The following is a 17,287-nucleotide window of genomic DNA, read 5'->3' on the forward strand; positions in this document are numbered from 1 at the left end:
ACAAAGAGCAAAATTCTGCTTTTATGTACACAGATCATCCCACTGAACTCCATCAAAGGGCACTGCACAGACAGCAAAAGCACCTCAACACCGGGGAATGTTTCCCAGTAGATTCAGCCTGGGGGCTGCCTATGCATTGACATTAGTCAGTAAATGGAAGCCCAGAGAATTACCCCTATCTAGACCCTGTTCCATGTTCATCTACTTAACTGAGGCCTTACATTTCCATCAGATAAACTGTTCTTTGACTGTACCTCAGCTGTTGCCTACCTTTGCATCGACTCTGTTCCATATCACAGATTCTCCCTATGCAAGCCCACCAATGAAAGTCTTCAAAGCTTTTATTGAGCAAATGCAACAGAGCTGCAATTTGCCAAGATAGCTCAAAAGTTTCTTCTTAAACATTTCTGTATTATTTGTCATGTAAAGTATGAAGATAAAACCAGGCCCTGGTCTATCAGAAACGTGCGTAATTCTATTTCGTACAATGCATATTTGTCTCTGTAATTAAAAGCCTAATATTCTATACGAAGCAGAAACCTTCAAGACACACTTGTAATCACCTTGCAGGTAACTAAGAGCTATTCTCTCTCTCTTACTGCTAATACACAATTTGCCTTATATATCAAGTGTCATCCAGTTTCTTTAAAATACGTGACCTGGGGGACAGCACTGATGACAAGAGATGTTTGAAAAGAACATTTTAAACACATTCTCAGTGGATAAGTAGACAAAACAGCTGAAAAAAACTGTCTGAAAGAAACACCTCATATAGTATTTGCTTGTTTAAGTAAACATTCTGAGGTAATTTAAAACCAGAGCATAATTACAAATTAATTAAAAAAATAAAGTAATTTGCTTAGAGGTTAGGAGATGTGTGCTGCAATCCAGAGTCCCATCTATAAATTGTTACAGTAATAATCATTTCTCTGCCCTTTATCTGCTGTGTCTATCTGGATTGAATGCCTTTCAGGGCAGGGACAAGCTCATTGTATTTTCAACAGGTCCAAGAGATGCTGCACATTACAACAAAAAGTAACACGAAAGTTAATATGGCAAACGTTGCTCTGCAAAACCTTTTTAATTTTGGAACTACAGTTTCAGTATTGAAGGACCAGGCATTTCAAACAGCAATTGCTGCTCTGTGGACTGCCAGCCCCAGCATGACCTCGGCTCTATCCCTTTATTCCAGTTACTGCAGTGGTACCTAAAAGGTATTGACAGAATATGACAAAGATTATCAGCAAGCCAGTCAGGTACCAGATTTCCATCTTATTTTTCTCTTACAATTATGGGACAAGCAGCAATAGGGACAGCTGACTATCACTTGTAAATAATATGTAGAATATTAATATAAACAGATGATAATTATTTTTATAAATCTGTGACAGTTGCTGATGTATCAGAGCTGTCTGGATCGATGCTGAGACATGGAAACAATTTTTGAAGGGTTATCTGCAACAAAGCACTAAGGGAGAAGTATTCCAAACTACAATATTCTGAAGGTAAAATATATTTCAGCAGTGATACTTCAAGTTCAGCTCCTGTAAGCCTGAGCTCCCCTACCCTTACATTCCTATTAAAAATGGTCATAGCATGAGTCTTGGATTTTTTTTCTCACTACAACACAATAACCCTTGTTCTCCCTTAACTTTAAGTTGACTTGGCACTTTGGCAGCATAAAACCAAGTATGACAAATACAATGCATTGATCCTCCACGGCCCTTTGCCCTTGCTTACTTTCTGCATTGTTGCTGATCTGTGAATTGCAGCACATGCTGGAGCTCACCCAGCCCCATCAGCCTGCCTTCATGACAAATCTGATATGGAATAGCCTGCCCATCTGGCACTGAGCTAAATCACAGACAAGTGTGCTTCAAAAATGATTAGCCAGCATATTCATGCAGTTTTACAGCCAGCTCCTTTGACAAATATCAAGACATTTCTTCTTCAGTCTTTCCCTCAAACCTCGTTAGACTCACCTTTAATCTCAAACTACTGATGGTTTGTTTGGGATGTATTACAGTTAAGCCTGTGGAAACAGTACCCCTCTTTTATTAACAGAGGTCCCATAAAAATCTGCGTTTTTTATCTGTGTGGCAACATTTTGGCATACACTTGCCCTTTGGGAACTTAAACATTAACATGTGCCTATTTTATATTGCTAATGTGAGCTGGAGGCACAAAGAAAGAATGCAAAGCAACAGGATCTTTCTTAAATACAGGTTTTTAGTTTCTTCTGGTGGTAAATCAGCACTAATCACCTGGTTGTCAGCACCAAATGCTTCTTTAAAACTGGATATTTGTGTCAGCTTCCTCTCACAACAGATCAAGCATTGTTCAAGAATCTCATTTTCCATTTTACCAAGTTTTGTCAGTTTTATTTCTGCACTTTGCATCTGAATGTCAGAAAGACTGTATGAAGCATTCCAGTATTCCTGCTGATGTTTAAGGAAGGTTGTTTCTCACGTTTGTAATGACAAGTCTTTCAGTTACAGACTTCCACTCCAGCAAGATCTGTGCTTACAGAGGTATATCTTCCCCTCTGCCTTAAATCACACCATTCACTTGTTGTGCAGATGAAAAGACCCACACCTGCAGGCAGTATCCTCCTGGGACATGAGTCCCCAGAATTCATGGCCTTACAGCATCAAACAGAAATTTTTATTGAAGTGTGTAAGATTACTCTCCTAAAAGCCCAAATTCAGATACAAATACGTAAGTCCTGGGAAAATATGAAGCTGGAGGAGAGCATTCTGGCCCAGGTACAGATTTAACCCATAGTAAAGGGTGGCAACACACAGCACAATGTCAAGAACAAGCCCTCACAGTACTGTATGTAACAGAAAGCTCATCTTGGAAATACAAATTCCACAAGTGTCTGATTAATTAAACTATTGTGTACCACTTATGATACTCACAGCACCACTTCTCTCCCTCTTATTTTTTTTTTTAATATTCTCATCTGTTGCCTGTTTGGTTTGTAGTTTTTCAAAAAAGCTCTCTTCTAACTGTGTCCCGATAAAACAGTGGCAAATATGGGACCCTGACCTTCGTAAAACTAACATATACAGCCAAGCAAATAACTGACTTCATGTTCAGTAACCAAGCCCAAAAATGCACTTCAAAGCAACAAGTATCAACCCTGTTATTGGGGTACCTTATACCTTTAAACAGAAAGTGTAATACAGGACATCAGTTCAAAATGTTTTCTTCATACACACACACACACACACACACTTTACAGCCAAAACTAATTCTTGAATTTGATTAGAATTTTAAATAGTTTCAATGAATCCACAGCTGTATTTCTCAGTGAATAAGGTAACACTCCCACCAGATCTTCACCCCACTCACAGATTTATCCAACCTCATGCAGGGGTTCCAAGTCATAAAACAGTACAAACTTGAAATAAGGAGTTCTGCAATTGCCATAACAAAAAGCATCTGAATATACTTCCTACCTCATTTAGGAAAAACTCATACTGTCAGTCATTCACTAAAGCATGGGATTCTTCCTTAAACCTGTGGCAGACTTCTTGGAAGGATAACTCCAGAGGTGATGTCCTGGCCCTGCTGAATTCACTGGCAAATTCACAGCTCTCAGAGGTTTCACTAGAGCTCAGATTTCCCCCATCACCAGTAGCAAGCCAACTCACTTTCGCTCACTGTATTTTCCAGTTAGAGTGTTATGCCAGCAGAATTGTTTCCAAACAGCCTGGCTTGTTTGTCTATGCTTGTACTTCATCCTTTCTGTGTCTATATTTTCTCCATACAGCCACTTGCCCTTGCACATGGAAAATTAACATCCCCCCTGCACATACACACACATTTTACCCTCACATTCTATGCAAGGAAAAACTACTGAAATAAAAGGTTACAGGAGAAAATTATTATTTAAGATGGAAATAACAGAAATGTAGCCTTGAAACAGTTAATCTTCAGATGACTAAAAGCAGTTAACCTTCAGCAGTGATCAGATTTCCAGCTTCTGTAGAGGCTGATCACTCTCGGGGCCTGTGCGTGGTATGCAGCGTTCTCAAGGACAGCTTGATTTCTGGCATCTCTGGACAAGTCGGAAATTGTAATTGCAATCACAGTGAGCTTCCATGCCTGGAACTGACAGGCAAACAGCCCCCCCTCCTAAGTGGCTCTGCTTATACTTACAGTGTGTGCGAGTGGGAGTGGGGAGGCTGCACAAAAGGGAGCCTACAATCAGAGGAGTTAGGTCACCCCTTGCCCCCACCCTCAGCAACTTGACGTGATGGAGTGAAAACCTGTTTCAATTGCAGCTGGAGCGCAGTGCCAGGCAGTTCTGACACAGACCCCTAATGCCAGTTGGAAAGGAGGATGTTTACATAAATGACAGCAGAAGAAGATAAGGAAAAAGGTCTCATTGCTGCCATAAAGGATTTCATTTGTTCCTACAGTTGCCCTTTAAACTGAAGTTCAAGATGAACTTGGTGGTATTTCCCAAGCAGCCAGGCAGTCAGCAGAATGACTGTGAGGTGCCTGGATCCAGCTACTGTTAGTACTAACATCTTTTCAGACTTTCAGAAGCATCTACATGGTCTGACCTGAGTCAAACACCTGGATAGGCAGTAGCATGAGATGTGTACAGGGAATTAAAAATAATCAAGGGACAGACAAAAATATTTCTCCAGTCACTTATATAGTTACGTAAGGCAGCATCTTACAAGGAGACTGAGTGCAAATGCATCTGTGTCAGCTGAGAAACTACACCACAGAGTGTGTCTGTAGCCTCAAGGGCTCTGTGAATGCCACTGCGGGGCAAGGAAAGAACCCAAAGTCTAATGCCAGTGGTGGAAACCAAGAAAAGGTAAGTCTTCTCTCACCTTCCCCACCTGACTAGCTAGCTGTACCTCCAGTGTACTTCCCACAATGGCATCTAGACATACCCGAAGAAACAAAGAAAGCATCTAGACCTATCCATATCTCTGTGGGTTTTCAGCTGAACAGGAGATAAAACTCTCTTTTGCTAGGTGGCTATATGATTTTTTTTCTCTTGAAACCTCTGAACTGAAGATAAGTTTGATACTGATATCCTCAAGTCAAGGACTTGTCTTTATTAAAAGACAATTTAGAAAAAGCTGTTTCTTTCTGCAGCACATCTGACTGCTTTATTAATTTAGTTAATTAGGCCAGATGTAAAGAAAAGATGTGGGTATCAGCCCCTTATATGCAGCTTTAATTTGTTTACTGCATGCCTGGTGGAGGTCATTGTCACATATTTGCACTTTGTGTGACAAATTCTCTCCTGCATACCGAACACTACTCCTACAGACAGCAGGGAACTGCAGTGAGTCCAGGCCAAGGCAAGAAGCCCCTAGATCTTAATTATAAAACCATAGAAGAAATAACTGCCTCTGAAGCTCTCTTACCAGGAAACAAATGAGAATGGGAAATTTATTTCTAACCATAAATCCCAAACCCTTCAGTTTAATTTTTCCCAAGTTAACTTTCTCACCTAGCTAAGCAGCGCTGCCTTCTATTATTAGCTCCTGGCCCAATATCAGCTGACCACCATCAGTCAAACTGTCTTCATCTCAATGAGCTCAGGGACTCCCAAGGAACTCTATGTATGCTGACTTGTGCTTGCAGCCTCTAATTATTTCCTAACAGATAATGGAGCATTTAAGTTCAGAGAGGATAGATTAAACTTGTAAGTGGATCAAAACCCTGGACAGAATCAGAGCTCACAGGATTACTTGCTGGAAACATCGGTCTTAGAGGGCTAGAGAGGGAAGACTGACATCAGCTGCCTGTTTCCTCAAGACAAGTTTATTTTTTCAGCCTCAAAGGCTGTTTGCTATGCTCTCCAACTGCAGTATGACTTTAGAATCTATTACATTACCAGTCAGGCATCTGGCTTGATGTTAAACCATCTGATGAGGCCAATGGCTACTTGACTTATCACTTATCATAACAGTCAAATAAATTGAGGCTGAGGAAGGGAAATTGTTTTCACAATGCACCCTGAAATCTGGTTGGTGGGAGGGATGATGGTGGGTTTTTTTAAGTTATGTGTTGTTATTAAATAAGCAAAGAATCTATGAAGTAGTGCTGCACCTCATCAAAGAAGAATTCTTTCACGGATGAAGGTGAAAGAATTGTTTTAAACACTGCAACGGACAGACTCATTTCACAAACTCTTTCCTTGGGTCCTGGTTTCCTGCAGTTTTAGGACTCACGAGGTGGAAGATGGTGCCCTGCATAGGTCAGAGATTCTGTATTGATAGAACTCCTGGTTTTTTGCTTATTGTAATAGCAACTGCCAACTCTCTGCCATCATCATGTGACCTCTCAGTGGCAGCTATACAATTTTCTTATTCTAACCTCTTTCTTTACTCCTTCTTTATTTTCTTAATCCTTTTTCTTCCTTTACTCTTTTCTTAGTCTCTTGTGGGTAACTTAAAACTGATGGGTTGTATTTTACTTAAGTTGTGGTTGTCATGTGCTGGGTGCTTTAGTGAAATCCTTCTCCTTGGCTGTATGTTACTTCTGTGAACCTTTTGCCAAAATGCTTATTTTCTTACTAAATTAAAAGAAGTCTCTTGTGAAAAGTCTGTGGCTTCTTCTCTTTATGCGAATTCAAGGTATTAAAGAACTACAAGGCTTTGCAAAATATTCCATGGTGAATTACTTTGGAGTCTTAGACATAAGTAAAACACCTGGGCAGCTCGTGGCTTTGACCCAGGGCTTTAAAATAAGTCCCTATTCCACTGTCAAGTAGCCTCTTAGCTGCATATTTGCCTTTTTGTCTCAGTACAAGCATGTCTTCCCTGCCTAAAACTCAGGCCCTTCTTAAATTCTGTTACCAGCCTTGGGGTGAGGAGCAGGATGTAGTTCCCTCCTGATACCCCTGTGTCTGTTGGTGACTCCCTCCCAGGCACACTTGCAGGCAGACCAGCAGCAAGAGCACCTGCACTCTGGATTCAAATTTCAGCCCTCTTCTGGGGACAAGAGGTGTGACCAGCCAAGTAGGGAGGAGAAACTATAACCCTCCAGTTTAAGCACATAACCATTTCAACACCCGAGGGGAAAGTATTTTAGATTCCGAAATTATTCCAGAGATAATACATACTCAGAAACACGTGGAAAAAATGTAAACCTACATTTTGCAGAACTGTAACAACATCCTCAGCGTGGTGAAAACAAATGCATAAAAGCCCACGCGTACATTCTGGTTCTGCCCTGGAGAAGGCAGTCTGGGTTACTTTGCAGACTCCAGGTTGCATTAATGTAACAGACATGGACTGCTGCAGTGAGAAAAACTATGTAAGAACGCAGGGAGTAGAGCAAAAGAAAAGAGCTGACTGGGAATGTGTGGAGAAAGACTGGAAAAAAGACTTTGCTGCAACTCCCCAAAGAAAAATTCCAAATAAGGGATGTGTTTTTTGATGATGGTCAATTCATCATCCCCTGATGGGAACGGGTGGGAGGCATTTGGCCCTAGTAGGTCTAATATCAGGCATTATATCATTATAGTCATTACTGATCCATTAGCGGGTGTTCAGGGTGCTCAAATGACAGCCCAGTAGCCAAATTGTTGTTCTTTACTCTTTCAGCATAACATTTAGCAGAATTTCAGGAGCTCACAGAGCACTTTTAGACTTGCATTCTTGCCAACATTAGAAGTTTTAACTAGAGCTATGGACAGTGCCACTAGCATCTACACCAGCTATTTCTGTAGACACTCAAGTGTCCCAAGTGCTCCCTCTGTACACAAATCACCGTTTACCAAAGGTTTTCCATTTTCCAGAGCCTCTCTAAAAGGAATGGTAACTTTTACTTGCAAGCACAAGGACATTCACAATCCAGGGAAGAAGTAATTGCTGACAGAAGCACACCTGTACTTGACAAGGACAAAAAAATGAAAGTCAAGGGTGTGACTCATATAATGACACCTCCTTCCCACTAATCTCCTCTTCCCATTCCCTACCAACATGTCAGACCCTTATTTGAGAAAGACCTAACCCCACTATGTTCATAACAGCATTTAGCCACCCATATACCTTTAAAACATATTCATAATACTCTTCTTACTGAAGTACAACTGATGCATTTTTTTCCATACATACACTAAAATGTTCCTCATAAAGTAAGATCAGTAAACTGTATTCTGTTTTATCAGGATAGCTGTACTGACCAAAGTCTTGGAGTGTGAATGAGTCAAACACATTTTTCTACTCGTACTCTTCACTGAAAGATATTTAAGTTATCTCCTTGTAATGGCTTATAATTTTTAAACATTTAACATATCTTTTCTGGGACAGGGAGGAGTGGTCACATTAAAACCATAAACACCATCTAGGTCATTCTCTTTCAGAATGTAGCTTGTTTCAGGAAATAAATGACTGGGTTAGGAGGCAAGGAAGGCAGGATTGGATGAACAATTATTCAAAAGAATGAAATGAAATCATCTTCTTCACCCATGCAGTACAGCAAAGGATTACAGACCACTGTACATATATCAAAACCAGCATTGATACAAAACCTTATTATTTCTTCTTATTGTCACTTGCATCAGCTAATTCTGAAGTCCAATTCTCTTTTATTATGATTAAAAACAAATTAAAGGTTATTTTTAACCTCAGGAACTAAAAACAACTTTAACTTTTCTCTCACCTTGTTACCACTGGGTCAGAGGCTCATGAGAAACTTCTAATTTAGAGAGAGACCTTTCCTAGTGTAACTGTACCTCACAAATCTCTAGAGCTGCCAAAAACCCTTCATCATTTCTGAGCCATTTATCAGGTGTTAGGACACTGGAGGGAACTGTGGTCTGCTGAACTAAGTCCGCTGAACAAGCTAAACTATGAAACCTCAGACAAGCAAATCTGCCTTTTAACCTTATGTTTTCTTTGTAGAGTGCTTCAAGGTAAATCACCATCAGAGCAGCAGATATTACTATTACTTTATCAGATCAGACTCAGCTGGTGCAAGTTGCTCAGTTCCACTGACTTTCATATAGTAATAACATTCTCTTACCTTTAGGCTGGAACCTACATCACTGACTGCTGATACTAATTATCCCTTCAGTGCAATTTATTGCTTTTAAACAGGGCTGAAACGGCCTTTTTTTATTATTGTGCATAATGATAACTGAATGTAATCAACAAAAACGTGCAGTGCTCTGTAAAAAGCACAGGAAATCCCTTCCTCTATACAGCCTTCCTTCAACTGCCTATAAACTCACACATGAAACAGCTGAATCCATAACTGTACATTCTCCTTGCGGATTACAGTGTCTTTAATGCTAACCCAATTAGGTCTATACACTGAACAGGTCTGCAAGACTTAAAAGGCCTATGTAATTTTCAAGTTCACAAGAGGGATTTACAAAAAAGCACAACTTTCTGTGACTTGTCAAAAAATTGTCACGGAATAGGATATAGACATTCATGGTGTCAATGAGGCTTGATCTTGACACAGAGCTGAAAACTGAGTACACAGTCACTGTGATCACAGAACATTCATGGAAATTATGATCTTGACCTCATATTAATGGTATTGCAGCTTACTAAAGCAAAAGGGCTTTTAAATCCAGCATATTTTAGGTTTTTACCCCTCCTCCCTGTTATGCTTTGTTGCTGCTCACAGCCCTCGGACTCTCGGTGTTTAGTTCTCAGAACAGTGAAGCAGAAGAGAGCTGAGATAAATTTATGTTCCCTTGAGTTCTGTGCCAGTAGATACTTGCATGCATGGCAAGATGCTCCCCTGCAACTCCTTCTCTCGTGTCTCTAGTTTTTCTGTTACAGGAACATACAATATGTGGCACATGAAATGGAGGAGTTTCAGCCTTACACCCATCAGAAAACCATTTATAAGAAGACTCCAAATATCTGAGGGGGTCCATGACATTTGGAATCAAAAACCCAGCCCTTACAGGTCCTGTGTAAAAGCCTCCTTCTGGTATTTAAACATAAGGAAAGAAAACTGTCAGGAATTCCTCTTTCTAATCTCCATGGACTACAGAATGACCACCCACCAGCCCTGGCCAAACTTCAAGACACTGATCATGTCTTACTTACATCCATAAACTCCACATTGGCTTTGGGACCAGTGGTCTCATTAAGGATCTTAATGGCTACAGGAATCTTGACGGTCTCTCCCTCAGGGACCCAGATACCCTAGAAAAAGAAGAAAAGGTGAGAGAAGACTAATGAGACAACAAGCAGAAACTTCATTTAGGAGTTACAGTTCTTTTTGATGCATTCTTTTGATGCATTATGGAGATCAGTTATGAACCTCAGAACTGAGAATACACAAAGCTATAAAAATAATACAAATCCCAAAAAACTACTTCTTGCACCAAAAGTAAACCCTAATGTAAAATGAACCATGCTGTATCAGTGAAAGTCCTCATCAAGCCCCTTTGATTTTCCTTCCAAAAGAGGGTTTCTAAAGAGTAATGGCAGCATCGTCGGTGATGTACTTTTCCCACTGACTACTGATTCAGATAAAATTGAACAAAAGTCTGGATTTTCTGTCTGGATTCTGATGCTCAACTCTGAAGCTATCTGGAAACTTTCAAAACTGATTATCACCAGGTCACAACATCATGCAGGAACAGGACACCCTGAGAACAATATATTTAGAGTGAAACATTTAGGGACTATTTCTCTAATTAATTGATGCCAGAGAATTAAAAGCTCAGATAGCTAAAAAGGAAATTTTAAAATTAAAATTCACAAATTGTGTATGTCTTGGCTACTTTTCCATCCTTCTTGACCATTGCTGTGTTCTTGTCAGCCTCAAGGTACCCATCTCTATTATCATCTAAGTGTATTCAAACTGATTATTCATAAATCTATTCCCATGAGCTTGTAGTTACAGTGACCTGGTCTGTGCTTCCTTCCTTTCCTTCCCAGTTTGAAGACAGATGAGTGTCTGTCCTCCTTCAGCACTCTGACCTATCACACTGATTTGGCAGGTGTGGGTTGCTCCCAAAGGATTGGGTAAGTGGTTTGACTTGCCCAATAAACCCGACTTCATGCCTCTGAGATTTGGACACCGCTAACAGATCTTAAAAAATAAATAATCTCTAACAGAAGTACTTTTCCCTCATGAGTTCCACGCTCACATCCTGCTTAAAAGGTGGATTTACAAAACTCATCTTTTCTATTTAAATGGAAGAAGTAGGAAGCATTACAGTTTAGCTAATGATATCATTTTACAAAGTATTATTACTATTACAAGACTGACGTGACACTTGTGAAACGAAAGACAAAGTTTAGCTTTCCAAAGCCACTATGTAAGAACAGAATGACAAACTCTGATACTGCACTTCAACAGCAAGACAGCCCTGCCTGTGTAGCCCTCCTGTACACAAGAATGATTGTGGCTGACATGCCTTTGCTCACCAAGAAATAATGTTTGCATGTCTGATTAAAACTTAAGTCAGCACCTGAGCCTGGAGATGCGCTCCTCCCACATAATTCCAATATCCTGTCTATCCCAGGTATGTAGGACTCATGAACCCATCCATGGGATGGGGTGCTTCACTGCAGTGCAGAACTTGACTGTTCCAAAGTTAAATGAGGGAACTCTTTGCTGTATAGTTAGGACTCTTACCTTGTATACAGTTCCAAAGGCTCCAGAGCCAAGAACCTTGACTCTCTTCAGCTCGGTTTCCTTTAGGATTCGAAGCTGTGCTTGGTTGGGTGCTGTGCCACTTGGAGTCAAGGGTTCCACAAGCTATGAAGGAAAATCCAACAAGCTTAAATATTTGTAAATGTGAAGACCCATCAGAAGTTTATACTGAAAACGACCAATCCAAATAAATGCTGGAACAAGACAGTGGTGGGGATCTGTTGACCACTGACCTGCCAACTTGTGGAGGGGTTTCTCACCTTCAAAAGCAAATGAGCAATGCTACAAAACCAAGAGACCTGAAAAAGCAAGTCCTCAGCCAACATGTAATAATTTCCACCAGAAATTGCATGATGGAATTATGAACTGGAAATTGAATTGGTGTCACAATAACACACCCAAGGACTTTTGCTAATGGAGGCAGTAGAAATATTTTCTACATGACAGAAATATAGCATTTATTATCAATGCACCACATTCTATTTTTTCCAATTTTAGTGTCTTTTAAGTTGACCATATTTCTTTTTAATAGCCCTGACTTAATGGCTCATCACATTCTTATTCTGTTTTGGGCAAGGGACAGTTTTTTTGAACTTCTGTTTTACCACAGAGGAGGACAGCTTTAAGGAGAAAACACCTTATAGCAGACCACTAATTTATAACAGCCACTAATTTACTGCAATTAAACAATTTGTTCAAGATGTCTCAAGAAACTTTGTAAATGAGCCACAATGGCACATTCAGTTAAAAATGCTCTCAGATCTCAGTGTTATACCATCTCTGCCAAAAAAACAATGCTTCTTTAAAAATAAATTAAAAATACATGAAAAGGACAGTACTCCAAACAATGAAAAACAGCCTTTGCCTTTACAGGATGAGGAAAATAATTCATGGCTACTCCTACTCAAATTGTTTTGAAACCACTGCAGCATTTCAAAGCTGCCTGTTGACAAGGCTAAATGCATCATGCTCTGCAGTTTGAGAACTACTTTTACGGCCCTAGAGCATAATGAACTACTTGATTAGTTGATCAGATTAATTAGTTTTGTTCAGGTAAAAACACCAGTATTCAGAAATTAATGGGGTAAGAAAACACAACATAACCAAACAGCAACAAGTCAGGTTATCACAGAAATAATCTGCAAGCTGCACTTGATTTTAGAGTGATTTCTCTTCCCTCCTCCTTCCCACTTTAGATGTCCAGTACTTATACCATAAAAGAAAGGCTTACTGTAAAAGAAAATTAGGCAGTTTGGCAGCATACTTCTGTAGTTTCAGTTTGTGAAGGATGAAAAGAGCTTTTGTGCCACAGTCCACCAACACGGGTATGGCAGGGAGAAGTAGAGATGTGTTGTGGAGATCTAAAAAAGGCTCACAGAGTTTTATGGAGAATGATCTACATAAAGAATAGGTCTATTACAGCCTCCAGCTAGAGAGAGAGACTTCAGCTGAAGCTATGTTGCTTGTGTGTTTATCTTGGGCTGCTCCTGACTTAATCTTCAGTTTCTGAGCCAAGACAACAGCTTCCCCACATGTTCAGTAGGAGGCTTGGTCCCTAAGGACTATTGTCAGCCACAGTTTTTATCTGACAAAACGGAGAATGATAGCTGGACTTCAAAGTCAGTGCTTCCCAAATGCAGTGAGAACTACCTGCTAAAATAATTTATGTTTAAGTAGGAGCTGATACAATGGCAAGATTTATATATCTAAAGGCACTGAATATTGTTAAGCTTTTTATAAGCTGAACAATATTTACCAAGCAATACAAATTCTAGCCAAGCATAAAGATACTTATGCAAACAGACTGGGGATGCATAAATCGTTTACTCCCAGGCTCCCAGAGAAGAGTGGGAGCAGGACCCTTGGAAAAGAACTGCAAACAGCCTTGTTAATAAAGCCTTACTCAAGATTCACTAGCTAACAGTATTCCCAAACTTTATTATCTTCCAAAAGGGGACTCTAATTTAAAAATATTATAATTTGCAAAGTGTCTCAAGGTCTGAGACACTGAGAAGACTTGCAGCAATCACCTTTGCTGTAGCTGACAGATAACAATTTAACGTTATGTTTAAATATACTAGATTGCCCTTCAACTACTGATGTTTCAAAGAACAGGATGAAGTGGGCACAGCGCTCTGCTATAGCTCCACTGCATATTTTTGCCAGTAGAATTGTGAACTTTGATTGATTAAGCTTCAGGAAGTATCCTGTCTTAATAAAATACATTATTATTATTACTGATCATGACTACAGACTTGGCAAAATCTGGACCACAAAAGCATTGTAGGCACTGGGAACAACGGTAAGTGACAATCTCTGCATTTAAGTATTCCTGATGAGCTTAAGTTTGTACCAGAACTTGCTGAGGGAACTTTAGTCTTAAAAGTTGACCTAAGTAGATACTGAATGAGAACCTGTAATATTTAATCATGAGAGCTGCTAAATGTACTGATGAACTAGGACAGATGTTCAGCTGAGAGCAGAATGGGAGTTCAGGAACGTGGTGGAACATGCCTTTGTGATCATGGGGAACTTCTTTTGGTCTTCCAAAGCCATGAATCTACATATGTACAGAAAACTAGAATAATGCAATAGCTTCATTCTTTCCATTAGTTTCATCCGCACAAGTTAGCAAAAGGATTTTTACAGATCTCTCTGGTAACTGGACTGAAGACCTTAACGTCTTTAATAAAAAAGCAGAACAGACCTGCATATCTTTTCAAATAATCTGTGAGAAGCAGCGCACTCTCACCTCGGTCTCCAGGAATCTTCGCAGTGCTCTCTTCTTTTTAATGCTTTTGCGCCGAACATACACGGCAAATGTCAGGCCCACAATGACAATGATGAAGAGGCCACCAATAACTCCCGCAGCAATCAGAGGGGTTCTAGCAATCAGAATCAGATATTTTATTTTTAGGTAGGGTGAGAGACCAAAGAATGGTTGGGTACATAAAACACAGTCACCTGGAAAGCTTACTGCCTTATGACCAGAATTCCAGTCCAAATGGGAAGCCAGAGCAAACACATTAATATATATGGTATGACTGTTTGTTTTTAATCAATATACCAATTCAACTTCTTTTTCAAACCACCATGCACATGTGAGGAGTCGTGTGGACAAGGAAACACAACATGCACTTTGATGGCAAACGCAAATCTGCAATGGCAAAATGAGGATACAGGTACTGCATTTTCCTGCAAGAGCTTTAACTATGCTGACTCTTTGGCTCCACCTACGTTAACTCACAGGCTTGTGAATTTAGGGGAAAACTAATGAAAAATTCCCAATACCAATATAATATGCCTTCCTGAGTATGGAAGAAGTCAGAGGGAACTTCATAGACAAATCCGGTTGCATTGTACTTGTACACCTTCCTCACGTAGAGGATATTTATATTTGAACAACATAATCCATAGGAGAACCACTCACCCTCTTGGAACTCCTGGTTCATCACTACTACACAGAAACATTTTTGGTCAGGGGTTATGATTGCACCCACCCAGTTTTGCTGTGGCTTTTCAACACAACCAAATCCCAAACCAAAAGACTCCTGTGAACAATGCCAAACAAGGCTCAGCTTCTGCACAAGACCTGTTGTCCCTCTTCTACTCCTTCAGCTCCTTTGAGCTTTCCAGGCTCTTGAGTAGCATGAGCTGCAGTTACTAATTTGTTTTTCCATAGTGATAAGATATAAAGGGTTGGCATCACAGTAGATACTATACAAGCACTGTCTTAGAGAGTCAGTCTGTCTTAGGTGCCTACATTTGGAGATCACCTACACAGGCAGTGGAGAAATCAGGCTCCCTGCAAAGAAAAAGTCAAATCAATACCTTAAATTAGGCATTTTCAAAGCATACCAACAACTTACCAACAAAAACACACTCAGAGAATTTAATATCCCTCCAACAATGGCAGAACAGTTGCTGGAAAGATGGGTAAAAAGAGACAGCATGACAACTGCAGAGTATAGACAGTGCCAAAACCACTGTCTGGTAAGTACAGGACACAGGTTAACTGTCGTCAAGCTCGTGGAAATATCACATGATGATGAAAGGTACATTATGGCCTATTAATAAAAACGTACCACACAGCTACTAAAAATTTAAAGGACTCTTCCACAGAAATAGTAAATTGATTTATCTGACCCTTTATTCTTGTTTTTACAACTTTCCACAAAGCAGAGCAGTGGGAAGCAGTGCCACCTAACCTGGTTTGGTATACGAAGATGTGTCTACGTTACCACTGAGAAAGCCTCAAACTACCACAACTAGGTATTCAAGCATCATATTAAAGCACCATTACCATGTTTTCCCAGGGAAAACACATTGACAGTACACAACACTTTCTGATGGAAACTCTAAAGCCTGCAAAAAAAGGAAGCTGAATGTTGTCTGGCTGGGAAATGGATTATGATGTTCGCAAAGCACAGGTCCAGTACCACTTAGTCCCCTGGCAGAGACATCCCTCCTTCAGCGTGTCTGGCCTTAAGACACAGGGCCCTTTCTAACCCCACTGGTTACTGTGTGATTTTGAATGCAGAGCTCACATTAAAGGACCTGGCATAACCATCCAAAACAATGCTCCTCTTCATTTGCTTGTCTTTCCATGTTGCTGACGCAATAAACTCCTTAATAGGCAATTATGAAAAACACTGGACATCAAAAGACTTCTATGGAGCTTGTATTGACTAACACTCTTGAGAAGAGGAATTTTTTTAATTCACTTTTATACTGTATGAACAATCATACAGTATAAATGATTGACATGGGGAGGAACATAGTCACCAAAGAGGAGGAAAAGGCTGAGTTACTTAACACCTTCTTTGCCTCAGTTTTTAACAGTAAGGCAGGTTGTCCTCAGGACAACTAGCTTCCAGAGCTGATAGACAGAGACAGGGAGCTGAATAGCCCCCTGTAATCCAGGAGGGAACAGTTAGCGACCTGCTGAGCCACTTGGATCCTCACAAGTCTATGGGACCAGATGGGATCCACCCAAGGGTGATGAGGGAGGTAGTGGAAGAGCTCACCAAGCCGCTCTCCATCATCTACCAACAGTCCTGGCTCACTGGGGAGGTCCCAGGTGATTGGAAGTTGGCAAATGTCACACCAATCCACAAAAAGGGCTGCAAGGAGGATCTGAGAAACTCCAGGCCTGTCAGCCTGACCTTAGTGCCTGGCAAGGTTATGGAGCAGATCATCCTGAGTGCAATCACGCAGCACCTACGTGGTGGATGGATCAGACCCAGCCAGAACAGGTTTAGGAAGGGCAGGTCCTGCCTGACCAACCTGATCTCCTTTTATGACCAGGTGACCCACCTGCTGGATGAGGGGACGGCTGTGGATGTGTCTACCTGGACTTCAGCAAAGCCTTTGACACTGTCTCCCACAGCAAACTCCTGGAAAAGCTGCAGCCCATGGCTTGGACAGGGGCACTCTGTGCTGGGTTAGGAACTGGCTGGAGGGCTGGGCCCAGAGGGTGGTGATGAATGGTGCTGCATCCAGCTGGTGTCTGATCACCAGTGGTGTCCCCAGGGATCAGTGTTGGGCCCAGTCCTGTTTAACATCTCTTTTAACGATCTGGATGAGGGGATCGAGTGTACCATTAGCAAATTTGCAGATGACACCAAGCTGGGGGGGGAGTGTTGATCAGCTGGAAGGCTGGAGGGCTCTT

The 17,287-nt window shown here is 40.7% G+C and overlaps 1 protein-coding gene across 3 annotated transcripts in view; it reads right to left on the reverse strand.

The window, feature by feature from the left end:
• Positions 1-17,287, reverse strand: part of ERBB4 (erb-b2 receptor tyrosine kinase 4) — a 374,576-nt gene that overhangs the window by 106,840 nt on the left and 250,449 nt on the right. For all 3 annotated transcript variants that reach the window (XM_017829495.1, XM_017829493.1, XM_017829494.1), the window contains exons 16-18: positions 14,369-14,501; positions 11,599-11,721; positions 10,056-10,154 (exon numbers count right to left, since the gene is read on the reverse strand). In XM_017829495.1, coding sequence (XP_017684984.1) covers positions 10,056-10,154; positions 11,599-11,721; positions 14,369-14,501 — 355 coding nt within the window. The remainder of the gene's footprint in view (positions 1-10,055; positions 10,155-11,598; positions 11,722-14,368; positions 14,502-17,287) is intronic.

Source organism: Lepidothrix coronata, unplaced genomic scaffold (genome assembly GCF_001604755.1).
Source record: "Lepidothrix coronata isolate B3197 unplaced genomic scaffold, Lepidothrix_coronata-1.0 Scaffold165, whole genome shotgun sequence".
In the NCBI taxonomy this organism is placed as follows: domain Eukaryota; kingdom Metazoa; phylum Chordata; class Aves; order Passeriformes; family Pipridae; genus Lepidothrix; species Lepidothrix coronata.